Below are 23,063 nucleotides of genomic sequence, written 5' to 3' on the forward strand. Positions count from 1 at the left end.
AATACTAACATTTAAAAAATGGCCAGAAGTCGCTCATTGCCTTTTATAAACAAAATCTAAATATAAACGTCGATAGATACATTTGCGATGAATAATATTTCCAAAGACCGCAAAGCAATCCGATGCTTGTAAAAAAAGTTCTTGAGCCTTGACTTATCGGGGATTTTGTTTCTATTATGGAGACTATGCACCTGAAAAAAAACATGCGTGGGAAATTTCATGCAAAAAAACTTTTTACTTTGATCGCAGTACGCAGTTGAAAAGAAATGTCAATTCAAATGGAGCTCGCTGTAGAAAATGTCTTTACCATTTCTTTCACAGACATTTTTACTTGTTTTAAGCTGTTTTTAGCCGTTTTTAACCATGTTAAGCAGTTTTAAGTCGTTTCAAGCCGTTTTAAGCCGTTTTTAGTCGTGTTAAGCAGTTTTTAGCCGTTTAAAGTAGTTTTAAGCCGTTTTTAGCCTTTTAAGCCGTTTTTAGCCGTTTGAAGCCGTTAAAAGTCGATAAAAGCCGTCTTTACCTGTTTTAAGTCGTTTTTACATGTTTTAAGCTCTTATTAGCCGTTTTAAACCGTTTTTACCTGTCTTAAGCAGTTTTAAGCCGTTTTTAGACGTTTTAGCCGTTTTAGCCGTTATTAGCTGTTTTAAGCAGTTTTAAGCCGTTAATAGCCATTTTAGGCCGTTTTTTACCATTTAAGCCATGTTTAGCCGTTTGAAGCCGTTTTTAGCCGATTTTACTTGTTTTAAGCCGTTTTAAATCGTTTTAAGCCGTTTTTAGCCATTTTTAGCTGTTTTTAGCCGTTTTAGCCATTTTAAGCAGTTTAAAGTAGTTTTTAGCCGTTTAAAGCCGTTTTAATCCGTTTTTAGCCGTTTGAAGCCGTTATAAGCCGTTTTTAGCCATTTTTAGCAGTTTTAAGTCATTTTTAGCTTTTTATAGCGTTTTTTAAGCCGTTTTTAGCCATGTCGTTATGAGCCGTTTTTACCTGTTTGAAGCCGTTTTAAATTGTTTTAAGCCGTGTTAAGCAGTTTTAAGCCGTTTTTAGCTGCTTTAGCCTTTTAAGCCGTTAAAAGCAGTTTTAAGCCATTTTTAGCCGTTTTGAGCAGTTTTAAGCAGTGTTTAGCCATTTTAAGCCGTTTCTAGCCGTTGTAAGTCGTTATAAGCCGTTTTTATCCATTTAAAGCCGTTTTAGGTCGCCTTTGAAGCCTTTTTTTTAAAGCCGTTTTAAGCCTTTTTAGTCGTTAAAAGTCGTTATAAGCCGTTTTTACCTGTATAAGCCGTCTTTACCTGTTTTAAGCCGTCTTTATCTGTTTGAGGCCGTTTTTTCATGTTTTAAGCCCTTATTAGCCGTTTTAAACCGTTTTTACCTGTCTTAAGCAGTTTAAAGCCGTTTTTAGCCGTTTTAAACAGTTTTAAGCCGTTATTAGTCATTTTAAGCCGTTTTTTACCATGTAAGCCGTGTTTAGCCGTTTGAAGCCGTTTTTAGCCGTTTTAAATCGCTTTAAGCCTTTTTTAGCCGTTTTTACTTGTTTTATGCCGTTAAGTCGTTTCAAGCCGTTTTAAATCGTTTTAAGCCGTGTTAAGCAGTTTTTAACCGTTTTAAGCAGTTTTAAGACGTTTTTAGCTATTTTTAGCCTTTTAAGCCGTTTAAAACCGTTTTAGCCGTTTTAAGCAGTTTTAAGCAGTTTGAGCCGTTTTTAGACGTTTAAGCCGTTTAGTTTTTAACCATTTTTAGCAGTTTTTAGCCATTTTAAGCAGTCATTTTAGACCACTTCTAGCCGTTGTAAGTCGTTAAAAGCCGTTTTTAGCCGTTTTTAGCTATTTTTAGCTGTTTTAGCCGTTTTAAACCGTTTAAGCAGTTTTTACTTAAGAACAAGTTAGAGAAACGGCTAAAAGTCACTTAAAGTCGACAGTGAAGTAAATATCATAGGGAAAAGAAGTCTAGTAAAGTTGAATTGAAATCATATTATCTACCTTAAACGAATTTAAGTAAGTACTAATGTTTATAAAAATCCTTAAAACAATTATGTAATTTGTGACACACCTATTACATCGGCAGACACTACAAGATCCAGCAAAGCTGAAGCCATTCGATGTTTGTCGAAAGATTAGGGAATAGAATAGAAGGTCGTACTGAGAAATTGTAAAGAAGTGGGTTTGGAATTGCACAGAATTGGAACTAATAAATCTTGTTTTAGCTTTAGCTCATCCACTAAACGAAACACCTTTGATTTGCTGAAAGAAGCTCAGCCATCCGACTCCACGCCCTATCGTTCGGCAACAGTGTTTTTAGCGTTTTAAGTCGTTTTAAACCGTTTTAAGCCGTTTTTACATGTTTTAAGCCGTTATAAGCAGTTTTAAGCCGTTTTAGCTGTTTTTAGCCGCTTTTAGCCGATTAAGCCGTTTAAAGTTGTTTTAAGCCATTTTAATCAGTCGTTATAAGCCGTTTTTATTCGTGTTAAGCAGTTTTAAGCCGTTTGTAGATATTTAAAGCAATTTTAAGCCGTTTTTAGCCTTTTAAGCTGTTTTTTTTTTCAAAGCCGTTTTAAGCCGTTTTAGCAATTTTAAGCCGTTATAAGCCGTTTTAAGCAATTTGACTGAACGCGACGCTGATTAAAAAAAAAGACAGTCTACATCGTCTTCAGCCATACGACCAGTGGACTAGAGAAGCGGGCTGAATCTAACTCTTTTTTATGGAACATATGTTATGCTGTTCGTTAGGATTTTCTAATGCAAAATGGTTCAAACAGGCCTTTTTAAGCCGGTTTTAAGCCGTTTTGGTCATTTTAAGGTATTTTTATCCGTTTTACTCTGATTTAAGCCATTTCAAGCCGTTTAAAGCCATTTTAAGCCGTTTATAGTCGTTTCAAGCCATCTTGCGCAATGTTAAGCCGGTTTAACCCCTTTTAAAGTCATTTCAAGCCGTTTTACGACATTATAAGCTGTACTACACCATTTTAAGCCGTTTTCAGCCAATTTAAGCCGCTTCACTCTGATTCAAGCCATTCCAAGCAGTTTTAAGCTATTTTAAGCCGTTTTACGCCATGTTAAGCCGTTTGAAGCCATTTTGTGCCGTTTTACGCCTATTCAAGCCATTCCAAGCCGTTTTAAGTCGTGTTAAGCAGTTTCAAGCCGTTTTTAGTTGTTTAATGCAGTTTTAAACCGTTTTTAGCTGTTTTACGCCGATTTAAGCCATTTCAAGCCGTTTGAAGCAATTATATGCCGTTTAAAGTGAAGCTATATAAACATAATTCAACAGTTGCGAAATGGTTGATCTGGGCCCCTAAAGCCGACGTTGTCGCATAATGGAAAATCGGTTTCGACATTCGCCTTTCTAGATGATGGTTCGAACGTCACGCTTCTTGAAAACAGTATAGCGAACATGCTTGACTTGGAGGGAGAAGAAAGTTCGCTGTGTCTGCAATGGACAAGTAATGTCACTAGAAAAGAATCCGTATCGAAAAGAGTGCAAGTCGGCATATCCGAAGGTGGCGGAAAAACTCAACATGTGTTGTCACAAGTACAAACTGTTGACGATCTCAGCCTGCCTCGACAGAGCTTGGACTACGCAGAAATTAGTGGCAAATTTCCGCATCTACGTGGGCTACCGATCCAGAGTTATACGGAAGCAGTTCCAAAGATTTTGATTGGTGCTGATAATGCTCGGTTGAAGCTACCCTTGAACAAGCGAGAGAGACGAGACGAAGAGCCAGTGGCTGTCAAAACGAGACTGGGTTGGACGATATTCGGTGGACGGCGAGCAACCGACACATGTGCGATGGTTCACGTTTGTGACTGTTCTGTGGATCAACGGCTTCATGAGCTGGTAAGAGATTATTTTGAAATGGATCAGCTGGGTATAACGGTCACTTCAATATTGGAATCCGAGGAAAACAGGCGTGCACGACGGATCCTGGAAGATACTACTCGGCGTACGGAATCAGGTCGGTTTGAAACCGGATTATTATGGAAGCACGATGAGGTGAAATTTCCCGAAAGCTATGCGATCGGCTGCAATCGGATCCAGAGCTTCGAAAGAACGTGGAAGCTCAGATTGACGAGTATCAGGAACAAGGGTATGCTCACAAGGCCACTGACGAAGAGCTTCGAAGCTCTGATCCAAATCGCGTGTGGTATTTACCGCTGGGGATCGTTCGAAATCCACATAAACCCCATAAGGTGCGCATTGTATGGGATGCGGCAGCTCGCGTCAAAGGAGTTTCTTTGAACTCCATGCTCTTAACCGGACCCGATTTGTTGACTCCGCTTATGTCAGTTCTTTGTCGATTCCGCCAAAGACAGTATGCTATAACAGGCGATATAAAGCAGATGTTCCATCAGCTACGGATTAAAAAGGAGGACAGACAGTCGCAGAGATTTCTGTGGCGTGCAAAACCCGAGTCAACCCCGGATGTGTATGTCATGGACGTGGCTACATTCGGGGCCACCTGTTCACCGTGCTCAGCCCAATATGCTAAAAATTTAAATGCTGCCCAGTATGAAGCACAGTATCCTGAGGCTGCACGAGCAATTACGCAAAACACCTACGTGGACGACTACTTAGACAGCCGAGACACCGTTGAAGAAGCTAGTGAATTGGCAGTACAAGTTCGTGAGGTCCACAGTAAAGCCGGATTCGAAATCCGGAATTGGCTCTCCAATGACCGGAAGATTCTTCAGCGAATCGGAGTTGAAAATAGCCAAGATGTCTGCCCAGCAGTAAAAAGCTTCACCGCAGAAAAGACGACGATTGCAGCCCGCGTCTTGGGAATGATGTGGGAACCGAATGAGGACCTATTCGTGTTTACCATTCAATTTCATGCAGATTTGCTTCCTCTACTTGCTGGTGAAATTGTACCTTCTAAACGGCAAGTTTTGCGTGTGGTCATGAGCCTTTTTGACCCTCTAGGTCTTATTGCTTCATTTACGGTCCATGGAAAAATACTTATCCAGAATATCTGGAGATCAGGCGTCGGATGGAACGATCCCATTATCAACAGGGACTTCATGGACTGAAAAAGGTGGATAAGCTTATTGCCAGAACTAGAACGAGTGCACATTCCGAGATGTTACTTCCCAAACTACGAGCGAGAAAGCTACGGTTCACTACAGCTACACGTTTTTGTGGATGCAAGTGAACTCGCGTACTGTAGTGTGGCATATTTTCGCATAATCGACCGCGGGCAACCTCGATGCGCCCTGGTAGCTGCAAAAGCTAAAGTAACTCCTCTGCGACCACAATCAATTCCCCGAAACGAGTTGAATGCAGGCGTAATTGGGGTGCGGCTAATGAAAGCGTTATGGACAATCACTCGCTGCAAATTACAAAGCGATATTTTCATACTGATTCCACTGTATTACTGGCTTGGCTGCGGGCGGATCCTCGTAAGTATCGTCCATATGTGCAGTTTAGGACTACTGAAATCCTGGCGGAGACATCATTAGAGGAATGGCGCTGGGTACCCACCCGGCTAAACATCGCAGATGAGGCAACCAAATGGGGCAGCGGTCCCAGTTTTGATGGACGGAGCAATTGGTATCGCGGGCCAGATTTCCTCTGGCAACCGGAATGCGAATGGCCTGTAAGGAAAGGTATAGTAGATGAACCAATGGAAGAATTGAGAACAACGAACGTACACCGAGAAGCAGCGACGACCAACGTAATTGATTTCAGCAAGTTTTCACGTTGGGAGGATTTGGTCAAATCTCTAGCCTATGTATACCATTTCGTCAACCGTTGTTCTAAGAAACAACGTGTTCCAACGAAATCCCGCCTTGTGACACTGGTACGTCAAGACTACGTGGCGGCAGAAAATGGATTGTGGCGAATAGTACAAGCGAAAGAATTCGGAGAGGAGATAGCAGCATTAAAAAATGTGAAATTACCTGTGAAGTCCAGTCCATTGGCGAAACTGTCGGCATTCCTAGATCAACAGAATGTTCTGAGAATGGAAAGTAGGATCGACCCAAAAGCCGCATATTACCCATACAATTTTCGAAATCTAATAATTGTACCTAAACAACATCGTGCCTCTGAGCTACTGATAAGATATGGTCACGCCAATGCTGAGACCGTTATAAACGAACTGCGACAGACCTACTATATTCCTAAGATCCGCTCAGTAGTAAAGAAGGTCATCAAACAGTGTATGTGGTGTCGTGTATATAAAGCAAAGCCGGACACACCAAGAATGGCACCGTTGCCACAGCCACGTGTAATACCATTTGTGCGTCCATTTACGCACACAGGTATTGACTATTTTGGACCACTGCTAGTGAAGCAGGGGCGTAGCAACGTTAAAAGATGGGTTGCGATTTTTACATGCCTTACCGTTAGGGCGGTGCATCTTGAAGTGGTGCATTCATTGACAATCCAGTCCTGCAAAATGGCCATTCGGCGATTTTTCGATAAACGGGGAGCACCGCAGAATATCTTCAGTGACAACGGTACCTATTTTCGTGGAGCCGCCAGAGAACTAGCTGCTGAAATCAAATCGATTCATCTGGCCATTGCGGGCACCTTTACTAACGCTGAAACAGAATGGCATTTCAACCCACCATCTGCTCCACACATGGGAGGTGTGTGGGAAAGAAAAGTTCGCTCTATTAAAGATGCCTTCAAGGTTCTAGCGCATCGTGAAAAGTTAGACGATGAAGGACTTCTTACCTTGCTTGCAGAAGCCTCAATGATCGTCAATTCACGTCCCCTTACCTTTGTGCCGTTGGAATTTCCTGGTCAAGAAGTATTGACGCCGAATAGTTTCCTATTGATGAGTTCCAGTGGCAATAACAGCAGTCTTTCGCGTATCCCTATCAACCAAACGGTTTCGTTGCGTACCAACTGCGGAATAATGCAGCATCTGCTGAATCAATTCTGGCAAAGCTGGATAAAATCCTGTCTCCCTACCATCGCAAGAAGAACAAAATGGTTCACAGATGTACGACCACTTCAAGAAGGCGATCTCGTAATTATCGTCGACGAAAGTGTACGAAATGGTTGGCTTCGTGGACGAATTATCAGGACTTATCCAGGTGTCGATGGACAAATACGCAAGGTAGACATCCATACCGGCTCAGGAACATTTCAACGACCAACGGTTAAACTGGCTCTCTTAGATGTGCTAGAAGATAGTAAGGCCGACGACAAGTTAGGCCTCACGGGTCGGGGTGTTGACGCACAAAGCGAATAGGCCCTTTGGATAGGTAGGACTGAATAGATCCACTATAACAACCTGACAGATTGCATTTTCTATAGAGGAGCAGAGAAGAATAGCTCACACGTTTTTGCCACAAACTTTGCAATATAATTAGTTTTTTCCTCATTATTTGAATATAATTAGCCAATAGGCGATGAAATTGTTAGCTAAGTTGCTTCTACTATTAAATTAACCGCTTGAGCATTTTATCAGGTAAATATCGATGACATTGAATTCGTTTTGTTGAACTAGATGTGGTATACCTAACAAAGTTTACAATTATGTATCAATTTAGAAAGGATCACGTTTATTTGGAAGAAGAGCATATTTGAGTACCCTTACGAAGTTGCGATTAGGTGTTAACCGTGAGTAGCAGTTTGTATTGGCCAAGCAAAATGTCTAAGCATTACATTGAAATACACAGGTATCTACTACAAGCTGTCCTAGCACATATGTGAGGTCGATTTCTACTGCACCACTGTAAAACTTAATTGTAAGTACTAATTATGTTAAAACTACACATTATAAATCGCAATAAAATTTCAGTCGAGTCTCGCTTCGCTCGGACTACGGAAAAGTTTAACACCCTGGAAAAACTTCATGAGAAATCCCAGTTCGAATTGATTGATGAATTATTGGCAGTGTGTTCTTAGATTATAGTTTTTTTTTTTTCTAATAGGTAATGCCTGAAAATTTTTTTGTAGCAGTTCCTATGAGTAACCGTGAATGAATTCTCTATGAACCTATATGAAAATGCTAGGAAGAATAACTTAAAATATCTGTATAGTAAATCTGGTAGGGTTTCTTGGAAAAATCCGTAAACAAATTTGTCGTCAAAAACTCCAACAATTTTGGAATGAATCATCGTAGATTTTCGTGAAAGAACTTCTGTACAAATCTTTGGATGATCTCCTAGAGTAAGAAGTGGAGAAATTAGTGGAACAAGTTGTGAAAAAATAGCTGGAGGAAAAATATCGGGGGTCACGTAATATGTAATATCTAAGGTTTCTTGAAGTTTTTAGAATTTTGCACTTGTTTTCACAGTAAGCAGAATGGGTGGAAAAGTGTCTTTAGATACCATTTAAAGAGAATACTTTAGAGACCATTACAAGAAGACTTTTAAGAGATTTGCCTTGAAAAAGTGAGTCCTGCTACCATCCCTATCGTACAATTTCGCAACTTACCCCCAAAAGCAGGCGCCGGTGTGTTACTCCCGCTCGACAGCGTCGGTGTCGGCGTTTCCATCTTGTCGTACAAATCCGGATGGCCCATCTTTATGTGCTGGGTGCGATCGCCCTTGCGCGGGAACACCCGGGGACAGAACGGGCACTGCAACCGAAGCGGGGGGTCCTCCGTCGAGTCCTTCGAGTGGTACTTCTTTCGGTGGGTTTCTAGCGATTTCGTCCGGCTGAATGCAGTTCCGCAGTCTTTGCACGGGAAGGGGAGATTGCCCTTATGGAGACGGTTGTGTTCCCACAGGTTGGCCTTGTTTTTGAAGCTTTTGCTGCACAGATTACACTGGAACCGTTTCTCGGCGTCCTCGGACGCGGGAGATCCATCCCCACCGGATATGAAATGAGCGGCAAAAGCTGCCAGCGCTTCTGCGTTTGGCTTGACATCCTGTTCCTCCGGTGCGGGCTGGAACGATTGGGGCACAACCAAACTTTCCTCCTCTAGAGTACGAACATTTTCCTGAACGGCTGAAATCCGTAGCACGGGTCCATCCGGTTCATCTTCATCGTCATCGTCGTCGTAATCCCCATCATCTTCCTCCACGACCGGAAAACCATGATTTCCAACCAGTATCGGAACTTTTTCCCGGTCGGCGATCATCAGTTTACGTTTCCTGCGGATCAGCACATCGTACCGCTGGCACCGGTCCCGGAACCACTGGAATTCCTCCAACGACATCAAACAAATCCAGCAAACCGCCGACGGATAATCGTCCTCCAATGTAATCCGAATTCCGGTGCACCCGTAAATCCGATCGATCACATCCTGCCGAATACCCTGCCCGTCCGGAAACAGCTCCTCCACATCCAGCTCCGAACAGCACAGCCGACAGAATTTAGCCGGATCGCCATTTGGCCTACGACCCCGGATCCAAATCCATCATCATCAATCATCGTCAACATCCGAAATCCGAATTGCAATGGTATGTGTGTGTTTATGTGCGTACACAACAAGCACCGAACGAGCGTGATAGAGAAAAAGAAGACGCAAGCAAAATTTTTTAACCATCCGAGATACACAAATTTTGTTCACTGATTTCGGACCGAATCCATGCCGGAAAACAAGTAACCGATACTTACACATCCAGCAGGTCGTCCCCGGTGGACGCGGACGGATCCATTTAATACTCCACGAATGGTTTTCCAGCGGAAAAATGCAATTTTTTGCTCTCGGACCAAGTTTGTGTTGTATCCCGCAAACTTTCTTTTTCTTTGCCCTGTGACTGAAGCTCCGTGACATGTCTGTCACTTTTACCAAGGGGCTTCCGAACAGTGCACGGAGAAATATTTTTACCTAATTTTTGAGTTTACTTTACCCAAAATTAAGTATATCGATTAAAGTTTCAACCCAAAATCTCTCGGTTTTCTCTTTCTCCCACACGAATGTTGTCAAAAATAGAGAGAGCTGCATCTACCCAATGGGGGTACTTTGGCCCAATAAGCCAAATTTGGGTAAATGCAACTTTTCTTATGTTTGGGTCGAAAGAACTCAATTTTGCGTTAAATCAACCCAAAATTGAGTATATTTTTCTAATGGAATTAAAGCCAAACTACCTAGTGGGGACCTTGGAAATTTAGTCAAAATTGAGTTATTGGGCTCAACTACGGAATTGCGTTGAAACAACCCAAAATTGAGTTGAATTCCGTCTCCGTGTGCGTTTCAGAATCACACCTGCACTGAGCTAAAGAGTCTAAAATACAAAGAGACGAAATCTGCTCATATCTATCTATATAAATAAAAATGGAATGGTGTTTGTACGTCACGAAATGGCTTACGAACGGGTTAACGGATATGAATGATTATTTCTCCGTTTTGTTCGTCAAGGGTTCCGACGTGTTCGTGCGTATAAAAATTCCAGGATATTTACCGGGAAAGTCGAAAAATCGAGAGTGGACGGAACTGTCATTTTGTATAGGACGATCCATAGCGTATACAACAGCCTACTTGATGGCAAGACGAAGTTTGCCGGGACCACTAGTTGAAAATAAATCAGCTAGCAACTTATGTCAAATCTATATTACTTGAAAACATAAGTGTTTTTTTTATCTTATTTTTCACGTTGCTCTTACAGGAATCATACACGCTAACATGGAAATACCCTTTAATGGGTACTATGGTACCCATTTCAAAGAAAAGTGGTTTAACTCATTAAAAGAGTAAACTCGAGTTACTCATTAAAGAGTATTCGCCTTGAACTTCAAATAATGGGTATTTTTCCCTCTTGGTCTTAGGTTTGAAAATGGGTAATAAAACCCCATTATTTGCAAGAACGACGCTGTAGATTGAGGTTATGGTTGAAAATGCTTCACTAAATGCAAACAATCAGAAATAAAAGACTTTATAAACGGATAATACAGTCACCTCTCCACATCTCGATATCAAAGGGGCCATCGAGATAGGGAGAGATCGAGACAAAGAATATAAATTTAATGAACACTAGATTGAAAATCACTCCGTTACTAGGAAAATAATAAACAAACAAACTTCGTTTTGAGTTTCCAAATTGTTCTGAATCACTTAAATCTGGTCTAGTAACCTTTGATAATGTTCATATCGACATATGGAGAGAAAATTGGGACATATCAACATAAACACATCGAGATATGGAGATATCGAGATAAGGAGGATATCGAGATATGGAGAGAGAAATCGTATGCAGGATGAAGGGACCGAAGCAATCATTGACATAGGGAGAGATATCGAGATGTAGAACATCGAGATGTGGAAACTCGACTGTATTGAATTTTCAAAATTTATGTCATTTATTTAACTGTTAAAATCCCTTCGCGTAAGTTTTTTAATTGTGTATGATATCTCCGTATTCCGTAGAGGCAACAAGGGAATCGCAGCATCGGGCAAATCTGATCAGCTAATAATACTCATTTGAATTCAAAAATCTGCAACGAAATAAATGATGTTTGCAATCAAACTAACAGATAGTTACTTACTTACTTGTTCAAGAAAGAGTATTCGTCCATTATTTTGATGGAAACTTTCACTTAACGATATAAGATTTGACTTCACACCAAGCCGCAGAAAAACTTTATAAAAATGGCAATTTTTCATTGCAAACAATCATGTGTATTAATTACCCATTATTGCTGTCAGTTGGGATACTTCATTATGAGGTTTAATCAGCCCTTACCGTATTTTTGCAGTCTAGTAGTTCAGACTACTTTCATACTATGATAAGGCCCGAAATGCTACTAGAGTGGTTAAAGTGAAGAACGAAATAGTTTCATTAAAAGGTCCTCATTCCCCATTTCATTTCATCACTCACTATCGACACTATCACGTATACCACCGAATATCACTCATCAACTTTCGTAAAACACTTCAGATATATTATCCATCACTTTTCATTATCACAACTACAAATTTTCATCAAATTTACATCATACCATTTTCATATAAATTCATTGTTCTTATCATTTACCATCTGTTATGATTACTAAGTTATTAAAAGATATTCAATTTATTTTTTTTATTATTTATGTTGCTGTAGTCATTACTACCCGCATAGAAAAATACAATTTGCCTTAGTTTCCAAACAATAAGCTGCATGTAATTGATACGGTTAAAATATCACAAACTGTTGCATTTATGTCGAACATTTTGACACCTCAAACTCTAAACAATAAATTACGTTTTATTAGAGTCATAGCAAATTGTTACAATTTAGTGTTTTGTACTTATATTGTTGAATGATATGAAGTTGAAAGTCGTGAGAAACAGTAACAACATAAATCTACCTTCTGGGGAATGGATTTTGTTTCTTTTTGTGCAACACAAACAAATAAATATTTAACTATAAACTACTTTTAAGCAACAGTTTGGCAAACAGTTGAAGAGATACACGCTAAAAAAATTACACCTTGATAAAATTCACAGTATATATTATAGAAGTTCCATATTTTGTAGAAAAGAAATATATTTCTCCTCACCCTTGATAACAATTTTAAAACAAGCGCTGCTATTTTGTTTTTTATAGGAGATGTAAAATCCTTAAAAAAGACAAAAAACTACTGTGTAAAATTTTTATCATACACTCTGTTGAATTTTCCATGCGTGTTTGTTTTCACGCTGTCTGAAAAATAGAAAAATAAAAAACGTCGCGAGTTTGTTATTTCTGCTCCTGCTAGTTTATAGTTGTTTTTTACCCTTCTTACAACCATAAGAAGGGTATAAAGATCGCTTGAAAAAACCGACTTTTGATCCGAGGCCCGGAGGGCCAAGTCTCATGTACCAATCGATAGAGCTCGACGAACTGAGCACATGTCCGTGTGTGTGTATGTGTGTGCGTATGTGTGTGTGTGTATGTGAGTGTTTTTTTTTCATGCAACTAGGAGTTTAAAAATCATCATAGACTGGCCTGTATATGTTCATGCTCATGCCAGTGTAATTTTTGGCGCGGTGTGGGATCCACAATGTGCTTTCCCCACTAAAAACACTCTCCTAGGTTTAGTACCATAACCCTCCGGAACCACCTTCCGGTATTACTTCAGAGGGGAGGCTAACGTGCTGAGCGCACCTCTACAATTTGTTACTCTACATGCTGAGTCCTTCGGCTCCTGAGCCCTTCGGCTCCTGAGCCCTTCGGCTCCTGAGCCCTTCGGCTCCTGAGCCCTTTGGCTCCTGTTAGCAGTTTTAAAACCGCTGAACGTTGTGCCTCATGCTGAGCCCTTCGGCTCCTCACGTTAGTAATTTGTTAGTACCTATTTTCGCCCATTGGCGACCCGTCAATTTGTTAGTACCTACATGCAACATTCTGAGCCCTTCGGCTCCAGTTTGTACACTACTCTGCACTCATTCAGAGCGCGTACTCACACAGTTACGACGACCTTCTCCTTTTCTTTGTTCAGCTGGTAGGATGCCGAGGTCGGTCCAACGATTCCGGTTGAGCATAACTTCCGGTTCGTAGGCGCCTCGACTACCCATTACCAGCGTCCCGACGTACTCTACTCGACTAGTCCCCGACGGTGGACCTAGTCTACACCGACGAAGAATTCCCCGGCGGTGAAAATTCTCCCGAGACCGATTCTTCTTTTTCTACGTTTCGAGCCGACCGGAAGGGTGCCGAAGTCAGTCCAGCGATTCCGGTGGAGCCTAGCTTTCGGTTCACTGGTGCCCCGACGACCCTAAAACCGGCGCTATGACACGTCTACTCAACTAGTCCCCGGCGGTGGACCTAGCCTACACCGACGAAGAATTCCCCGGCGATGGAAGTTCTCCCGAGACCGATTCTCCTGCTGCTGCTGCTGCTGCTGCTACTGCTGATCTTCACTTTTTTACGGGACGACCGGTAGGATGCCGAAGTCAGTCCAGCGATTCCGGTGAAGCCTATCGTCCGGTACACTGGTGCTCCTACGACCCGGGACCGGTGCAACGCCGCGTCTACTCAGCTAGTCCCCGGCGGTGGATCTAGCCTACTCCGTCAGAGAGTTCCCCGGCAAAGGAATATCTCCAGAAACCGAGCAGCCATTCTTCCTTTTCATGCGTTCACTCTAGCTAGCAGATCGTTGGTCGCTACGCCACTTCCTCTGAAGCTCGGACATTATTCTCGATACCGTGCTATCGACAGCGTTCCAGATGCCTTCTTCTCGGCACATCTCTTCGACAACGTTATCGACAGTGACTCCTCGCATGTCCCTCCTCACTTCTTCGAACCTAGGACATTCGAAGACTACATGCTCCGGTGTTTCCTCCACATTCTCGCACTCCGGGCAACAAGGTGAAGAAGCATGTCCGAACCGATGCAGATACTTCCGGAAACAGCCGTGTCCGGACAGGAACTGCGACAGATGGAAGTTCACTTCTCCATGCTTCCTATTAACCCACAGTGATACATTTGGAATTAGACGGTAAGTCCACCTTCCCTTCTCCGCGTTGTTCCACTCTTGCTGCCACTTAGCCAACGAGTCCGTCCTGACGATCCTTCTCACATTTCTGGTGCCTCTTCGCTCATAACACTCCACGTCCTCGGCCAGGGTGATGCAGATGGGCATCATGCCAGCGATAACGCATGTATGTGTGTGTATGTGTGTGTGTGTTACAAAAAATGTCACTTAATTATCTCAGCCGTTTGTCAACCGATTTAAACACTTTTAGCTCTAAAAGAAAGCTACAACATTCCCATAGAACGCTATTGAATTTCATTGCGATCGGACATTTCGTTACAGAGTTATGATTCAAACAGTATTGTAAAGTACTAGAAAAAGCATATTCTAATATTTTCAACTGTCTGCATTTTGATCGATTTCTCAGCCATTTTTTAATCGATTTAAGTTCTTTTATCGGCTAATGAAAGCTCTGACATTCAATCATAAGCCTTCAAATTTTCATTGAAATCGGATTACTAGTTACAGAGATATCAATGGAAGAATTTTCTAAGGTACTGGATTTTTTTTTCTAAGATATACAACTTTTTACATTTTGATCAATTTTTCAGCTATTTTCAAACCGATTTAAGCTTTTTTTTCATCGATTGAAAGCTCTGACATCATTCACAATCATATTGCAATCGAATTATAATTTAAACCTGCACATAAACCTTTAAAAAATCGCTGGCAAAATAATTTTAGGATATCAATTTTTCATTTTTCGATATTATTTTACAGGATGGCAACATGGGTTTATAGACCCTCTTAAACTATGATAAAAAGAGTATGAAAAGTAATAAAGTTTGATATCCGCCTTTTGACGTGTAGTTTCCAGGACTTTTTCGCAAACCATTAAACTATTAGGACAGATAGAACATAGTCACAACATTCTCAAGTTTAGTTATACTGGTACAAGGTTTCAAATGAAAGATGAATAATAATTATCTCAAACCGGTATGGAAATGTAAGAAGGGTTCAGTCTCACCATCGGTGGATTAAGTCAGGTTTTTTCATTGAAATGAAAAACATATCATGTTATTAGAACCGGATCCGGAAGTGCTGGTAAGTACTCTGATCCCAAGTTTGATCCCATGAATCCTCATGTAATGTGCATCTGTTTGTTTCTCTCCAGAAAACAGCTGCCGTTTTTGCTTCGGTCGGAACGATGATAAGCGGAAGAACCGGGACGGAATGATGATGATGCCGCGCAGCTTGGATTGCACCTTATCAAACCAGTGTCCCGAGCTCCTACATTAAAATGCTAGTGATTTAATGATGAATAATAATAGTTTTAGTTCTACAATTCTAGTTGATCATTTTCAATAGCGAATAATGAATCAAGTAGTGCGTGTGGGCTGAACTCATTTCAAACAAAAAAATTGTTTATAAAGTGATAACAAGTTATTCGTGATCAATCGTGATTCCATAGGTTTTAATTAAAACTAAGTTTTTACACACTTATTTACTTGTTTCATTGCCTCTTCTAAGAAATATCCCCGTTCTTTTTTTAATGGTATAAATGTAATAGAACAGTTCAGCATACGTTTAAAATACCATAAAGTACCATTAGCCAACAATTACACATACATTATATGATTTCAATAAATAAATATGGTTTAACAATTTCTCAACTATTTGCCCAACATTAGATTTGGCAAAAAATGGATGGTTTACCCACCCTTTGGCAAACCATCCACGACAAATTTTGTTCGAGAAAATCGTCGTTTTTGAATGGTTACATAACTTAACCACCTATTCCCCACATTGTTATTTTCCCATTTACCATTTACCGAACTGTAAAAGTCGTTTGCGGTAGTGTCGGTTTATTGTTATTTTGGATGTTACAGGAAACGGGTTAGATATTGTCGTTAGTGGTTGTGGATAGTTTGGTAAATTGTTCCAGTACGGTTCTGGTTTATGCGGGTATTCAAACTACGATTTAGCACTACGATCAAGAAAGTTACAGTAAAAAATCATTTCGATCCATTCTTCTGCACTCGCTGTCATTATAAACCCTTTTATCATACATTTGTGAAGAACTAGGCCATAGTGTTTATCTTCAGAGAAATGATTCCAAAATATATTATGGCCATTGTTAAACTAGTAGGGTTCATATAATTATTATTTGTATATTTCACTCAGGCAAATGGACTATCGATAAACATAGGAACCCCTTATGAAAATTCGCCACAAGAAATCGGATTGAAATTCATAAATTTGCCTTATGAAACCAGAATTTGAAAATAAAAAACGTTTTCGCGGCAACCTGGAATCGAACCAAGAACCTTGCGATCGATAGGCCCGAGCGTACATCACGCGCCTATCGACGCCTTGATGAGGTGTGATGCTAAAACTATACATAAAGCGTTCGTATTGCAATATTCGTTCCACCTTTCATAAGGCAAAATGTATGAAATTCGATAGTCCAGTTCGCTGCGTGTTGTAAAAACTGTCACAATCACTTTCAACGCCATTTTAAAATTTTCATCACAATTCAATTTTTTAAACATCATTATTAGCACCCTCACAATCACTAATTTTATAACAACGAGTGTAACGCAGAGTTTCACCAAACACACATTCTTATGTTGCATTATAAAACGATTTAACACACGTTGGCTTTGAAACCACGTATATGGCAACTCCTACCCCACCTATTGGATTTGACAGTAGCCAAGATCAATTAAGTATCCGCATCACAATGCATTTGAGTGCCCAACGGTAACTTAGAACATGTTGGAATCGAAAAGATGGCGGCTTCGCATACATACTGGTGTTCGAAACTTAACCACCATTACTGATTAGTACAAAGGATGCTACAGGTCGTGTAAAGGAACTGAAACATCAACAACCAGCACTGGTTTATAAGTAACTAATGAGCCCTGGCGGTCCCTCCGTTCGAAGAGGACCTGATAATATGCCGAAACATATTAAAAGATCCTCGCCTGAGTGCAGCCGTTTCATGATAAATCATGAACCGTTAGAGGTGTGCCAAAGTATTGGTAAGGTGATATGTTTCACAGACGGGTATTATTATGGTGCACCTTCTACTTTGGCACCGTCAAACCCTGTGTTCTTGGCCAGGGAATATACGAGTTGTAAGAATTTTGACATCATGTTCAGATTCAGGATAGCCAAATTTAGTAGATAGGGAAATTTTACATTTTAAAATATGCTTAATTATACACACTTAGATTTTTTTCACGAGCTCGGCTGTGCGAATCTCGGTTTCCCTATTTTAACCGTGACTCAGCTAACAATTTGGCCGGTTGCTTAGCAACGAAGCACGTTTCAATGATACTCGGCTTTTATTTACTGAGATCCCATGAAATTTGTTTGCCGACTTCTCGGCTGTGCGGATCTCGGTTAAAATTAGCCGAGATACGGCATTCTAATTTAAGTGTGTATAGTGATCAATTTCGCCCCAATGTGTTATTTTCAATTTGTGATATTAAAACTAATTTTATGAAATGTTAAATTTTATTTCATAAAATATCGAATACATAAACTGATAGAGATCAATGAAGTACTGATTTTATCAAAAAAAATTTAACAATTTTTGGATTCCAAAGGAAAACATGACAAAAATTTGTGAAATAGTGATCACACTACCGAGAGCATCGTCGGGTACGTGGAAACGAGGACATGTGACGATTGGTTCGACGAAGAATGCAGGCAAGTTTTGGAGAAGAAGGATGCAGCGTGGGCTGCAATGCTGCAACAAGGAACGCGACAAAACGTGGAGCGATATAAAAGGAAACGAAAGCAGCAAACCCGCCTATTCCGGGACAAAAAGCGCCGCCTGGAATGTGAAGAAATGGAGCAGCTGCATCGTTCACAAGAAAGCTCTGCGAGAAGCTTAACGCATACCGAAAAGGCTTCGTGCCGAAATGTGTGGGGATAAGGATGAAAGCATCTTGACGGATGGACGTGAGGCGATTGAAAGGTGGAAGCAGCACTATGATGAACACCTGAATGGCACGGAGAACAAAAGCGCAGAGGGTCACGACAGCGGAAGAAGTGACTACTTCAGCACGGCGGATGAAGGAAACCAACCTGTTCCCACATTGAGGGGGCCCCAAGCATGGACCATGCTGGAAGAGAACCTGCAAGCACTTGGAGTGTTCCAAAGAAGGGTGCTTAGGATAATCTTTGGCGGTGGGCAAAAGAACGGAGTGTGGCGGCCGAGAATGAACCACGAGCTCGCTAAGCTCTACGGCGAACCCTGTATCGAGAAGGCGCGTCGAATCCGGTTGGTACAAGGAAGCGGGGAGTACAGCGAGCGAGGTGGCTTGATCAGGTGTAACAAGATCTGGAGAGCGTGGGCCGAAATCGAAGTTGGAGGGGCACAGCCTTGGACCGAGTAAATAGGCGTAACATCATTGACAAGGTTTTATCAAACTAATTGAAGTAACAGCAAGTAAATAAATAAATAATAAAAATAATTTAAGCATAGCTGAGTCAAAATTTCAAAATGTACATCACTCTAATGTAATGTACTTACGCCCTCATTCCAGCACACGCTTGACTTAGGTTTGTTCTACGAGTGGCGTGAGGTGAGAATTGTCGGCCTAGTATAGCAAGGTGACAATTCTCGACTCGAGTGAATTGACTCGCCATGTTAATCAAATAGAGTCACTTCACTCGACTCGAGAATTGTCACCTCACGCTACTGGTAAAATAAACCCATTTGATAGATGTAAAAATACGTGAAATGTGTGTAGAAAAGCCGTCCTGAAAGGGAAGGGAAGCGAAGCTTCTCGGTTTCACATTATGAATTTTGAATATACGAACAGAACATATGAAGATCATTTTGATTCATAAGGCTAGCCAACTAAATCTTTGCAAAACCGAGTTGCTTCACGTAATTCTTTCCGAAAGAAACATCATTTCAACCTCAGATCCGACAGAATTTAGAAGAATATACTTTTATATATAAAATAGATACCTACTTCAGTAGATCAATGGCCACAAATCCTTCTGCGTTAGAATGGTAGATTGTAGAGATCATCGCTCTGATCACTGTGCAGAAACATGATGTGGGACTTGATTTTCTGTTTGACGGTAAACGGCCGACTGCAGTACGGACAATAGTACAGCTGAATCGGGGGCGCCCCCGGATAGTGAGCTTTTTCCTTGTGCTGGTTCAGAAGCGATTGCCGCACGAATCCCAGCGGACACTGGTCGCAATTGTAGGGGAAATCATTGGTATGCAGATATCTGTGCCGATCCAGGCTGCTCTTGTCCGGGTACTGGCGGAAACATTCCGGGCACGTGTGGTAGGCGCCGTCGTGTTTGATAGCCCGGTGTCGATCGAGGCCCCGTTTATCGGAAAACTCCGCCAAGCATTGATCACAGCGGACCGCCTTGTGGACTCTGCGCGTAAACGAAGGATAGTTCATCAGGATTTCGTCGTCCATCGGCGGTTCCTCAACAGGGTCCGCTTGCCTCTGCAAGGCATGGTAAAACTTTCCCAAAGGAATCTCGTAGTTTGCTATCGGAGGGATCAAGTCGGGATCCAAACGATTCAGAGCTATGACGAACGGTGAGACTATAGATCGTTCCGATCCATTTTGGGCTGAGAAGTGGTTACTCATGGCAGAATTTTCCCTATCGAAGGGAAACGCCATAGCTGAAGGTTCGATTTCCTGAATCATAACCTCAGGCATTAATGAGCTATCTGTGGCCATTGGACTGCTGGACTGAATTCCCGTAGCGACAGTCGTGGATTTTTTATTTTTCGACGATCTAGCGTAGTTTCGGTGTTTCTCAGCTAAATGGCGCGTCAAAGATCCAATGAAGGTAAATCTAATCTTACAAGCTTTACACTGGTATGGCTTATCGATGTTTTCGGGCTCTTGTTGGATAGGCTTCGGCTTCCTGGCCGGTTTTCTCTTTTTGGCCGGCGGAGGAACGAAATCCGTTACTGACGTTGGCGTCGTATGCGACAATCGAACGTGGAATTGAAGCTGATTCTCATCGGCGAATATCCGCGAGCAGAACGAGCAGTTGAAAGTCATCTCGTTCCCTCCTTCTTTGTGATACTGCTCCTGGTGACCATCCAGCATGGCTTGCGTTGAAAATCCGGCTTCGCAAGAATCGCACCGGAAGAACATCTCATGGTACAACTTCCAGTGCCGTTCGAACTCTGTCTTGAATCGGAACCGGCTTGGACACTCGCTGCACTCAAATGGCACATTGCGCTCTTTCCCTGTAAGGATGTAATCGCACCGCAGACACCGTTCCCGGAAACTCTCGAATTCCTCCAGCATCATCCGGCAGGTGTGGCAAATTCCGCACGGGCTATCCCTCGTGGCGGATAGCCCGATTTCCACATATCGCTTGATAAGATCTACCAGTCCCTGGTTGGGTTGGAGGAAACCGTCCGAAACCAACAGCAAGGGCTCGACATTGGACTCCGAAAGACACAACCGGCAGTAGGAATCCGGCGGTCCGCTTGGTCTGAAACCATTACGAAAACAATTGAATCGGTGAAATACGAAATCACTTACTTGTGCAAATTATTACACTATCAGGTAGTCTTCGTCCATCACATGAAAAATGCACAATTTGCAAGAATTCTTTGGTAAGGTTTAGGAAACGATTCCCTTTTATAAATATGCAAACTGAAGCCGCAAACTACTGATGTCAACTGCAGCGCAGAACTGCATCGGCAGCGTTTTTTGTTTTTGATGACAGTGCAACTGCACCTGGAGTACCAGTGATGCCATCACAGACCAAAAGAAAAGCAGCGTTTCAACTCGCCGAAAATGAGAACCTCCACTCAACTTGGACCACAAAAATACAATCTTTTTATCTTATGCGTAAACTATGTTTTGACGTAGGACTACAGTTACTCACAAAATTGAGCATACAAGTTCAATTTTTACATCATTTTTCGATTTTCTCTCCTAAAAAGTGTGATACTTCAAATTTTCAAAATTATCATTCGAATATTTCTGTAGGGTCGTATCCGGAGCGGAACAGCAGAAACACGGAGAAACAGAATCGGCCGACGAATTGGTCAAATAAATTGAATTACCACTTTCACTGCACTCAAACACGTCTTTATTACACAACGGTTTTTTCTCGAATCCCTCTTACACATTTAACAGCCTACTATGCTATTTTCTTCACGTTGCCCCTAGCAACGGTCGGGAGCGTAATTTACTGGAACAAAACATCTACCTATTCTTATGATTATATAATCAAGTTCCTACAATCCCACTTTTGCTTTTTTATCGGTTTAGTGTGCAATATAATCTTTGAAATGATGCGGTTCTATGCGAATCCTCTTCCTAGTCCTTTGATTTTCATCTTCGTTTAATTCTAACTGTATTTCGTCTGTTTTATTATTCCCATCCTGTACTTGCAAGTCTACATTTTCCTCAGAAGCTTCTGTAACATTATTGCTTTCCGCTTTCTTTCCCACTCGTTTGAGATGACTAACGTTCCTTCTATATTGTTTTCATGATTCCATAGATTCTACCGTACAATCACTACCTTCTCTACGTTTTACAATATATTCCTCCTTACAGAAATCTGTATCCAACTTATTCGTTCTTTTCATTCTTTTCATTAGCACAATATCTCCTACCACAATTTCGCTTTGCTTTGCCTTTCTCTTGCCATCAGCATACTCCTTTCCTTTTTCTTTTTTGAACCAAATCATTTTCTCGAACTTCTTCATCATCCAAACGGTACATCGGAACACCCGGATAAAAAATACAATACAAAAACAATATAACGTATTGAAACAGTACCATTCAATATATTGGAAATACAATACAGTATATTGTAAAATGACAATACAATTACTGTACAATATATTGTTTTGAACAGTTCACTGTATGGTATATGAGATTTTTGCAATATAATGTATGGGTGGTTAAGTATCGTAACAATACAAATATAGATATTTTCTCATACAAAAATTTTGAAAATACAATACGATATATTGTTCATGTATTGTCTTGATAAGCAATTCGTATATTGTTGTACAATACAAAAACAATTCAACGAACTGTATCATGGTTGCATTCGTCGTTACAGCTAATGTCAAGTGACTTCTAAAAAACTACTTATTTTTACTTTTTGAATATTTTTCACCCAACATTTCTTACTTTCTAAACTTGTTTTGTTTATTTCTTTCAGCAAAGCTACATAGAAAATAGCAACAGTTGTTTTACGCGAAAATAGGAATTTGACCAAAATTGTAAGGTATAAAACCAATTGAAAACAATACAGTGTTCTGTTACAATATATTATATTGTTTTTGAATTGTATATCCATACAAGAATAATGTTGCTTCGACATTCAATAACAATACGCTGTATTATATCCAATACGTTATATTGTACATTAATGGTTTATCCCATTCACTGAATGATACGTTTTTATCCGGGCATGAGGCAGTTTGTTTCGGATGCGTCTACCAAACATCAGTTCGGCCGGAGACTTTCCTGTTTTCGAATGATTTGTTGAATGATACACCAGTAGATATTGACTTAGCTCTTTCTTCCAATCTTTGCCTAGTTCCTGAGATATTTTCAACCTTTTTAATATAGAACGGTTCTGTCTCTCTACCTCACCGTTTTGCTGCGGCCAATACGGAATTGTGTTTACTATACGGGAAAAAAATCTGTGGTAAAAGTTACTATTGTAGCTGACTTCGCCCATTCTTGAAACTACCATGGAATTTCAGACCAATTTACTATGTTTACGGTACATCCCACCTCATTACTGGTACATTTGACAG

The 23,063-nt window shown here is 40.9% G+C and overlaps 2 protein-coding genes and 1 long non-coding RNA gene across 4 annotated transcripts in view; 1 reads left to right on the forward strand and 2 right to left on the reverse strand.

Annotated features, from left to right (window-relative positions):
- Positions 1-9,658, reverse strand: part of LOC110681511 (zinc finger protein Xfin-like) — a 41,200-nt gene extending 31,542 nt beyond the window's left edge. For both annotated transcript variants that reach the window (XM_021857432.1, XM_021857430.1), the window contains exons 1-2: positions 9,506-9,658; positions 8,378-9,282 (exon numbers count right to left, since the gene is read on the reverse strand). In XM_021857432.1, coding sequence (XP_021713124.1) covers positions 8,378-9,282; positions 9,506-9,546 — 946 coding nt within the window. In that variant the 5' untranslated portion in view covers positions 9,547-9,658. The remainder of the gene's footprint in view (positions 1-8,377; positions 9,283-9,505) is intronic.
- Positions 9,659-15,310: 5,652 nt separating this feature from the next.
- LOC110681512 lies at positions 15,311-15,581 on the forward strand. The gene is made up of 2 exons (XR_002503229.1): positions 15,311-15,367; positions 15,438-15,581. It is a non-coding gene; the product is annotated as an uncharacterized LOC110681512 (long non-coding RNA).
- Positions 15,582-19,290: 3,709 nt separating this feature from the next.
- On the reverse strand, positions 19,291-20,856 carry LOC110674313 (zinc finger protein 845-like). The gene is made up of 2 exons (XM_021838600.1): positions 20,834-20,856; positions 19,291-20,767 (listed from the first exon to the last, which is right to left on the reverse strand). Exons 1-2 carry the CDS (start codon positions 20,854-20,856, stop codon positions 19,291-19,293), a joined length of 1,500 nt encoding a protein of 499 aa, XP_021694292.1.
- Between the last annotated feature and the right edge of the window lie 2,207 nt (positions 20,857-23,063).

The sequence above is a fragment of the Aedes aegypti genome, chromosome 1 (assembly GCF_002204515.2).
Source record: "Aedes aegypti strain LVP_AGWG chromosome 1, AaegL5.0 Primary Assembly, whole genome shotgun sequence".
In the NCBI taxonomy this organism is placed as follows: Eukaryota; Metazoa; Arthropoda; class Insecta; order Diptera; family Culicidae; genus Aedes; species Aedes aegypti.

What these genes read in the sequence shown, in the direction of transcription:
- LOC110674313 (XM_021838600.1), bottom strand. Translation starts at nt 20,856, where the DNA reads ATGGACGAAGACTACCTGATAGT. An exon ending in GACGAAGACTACCTGATAGT is followed by an intron (nt 20,768 to 20,833) that starts GTAATAATTTGC and finishes TAATGGTTTCAG; the next exon opens with ACCAAGCGGACCGCCGGATT.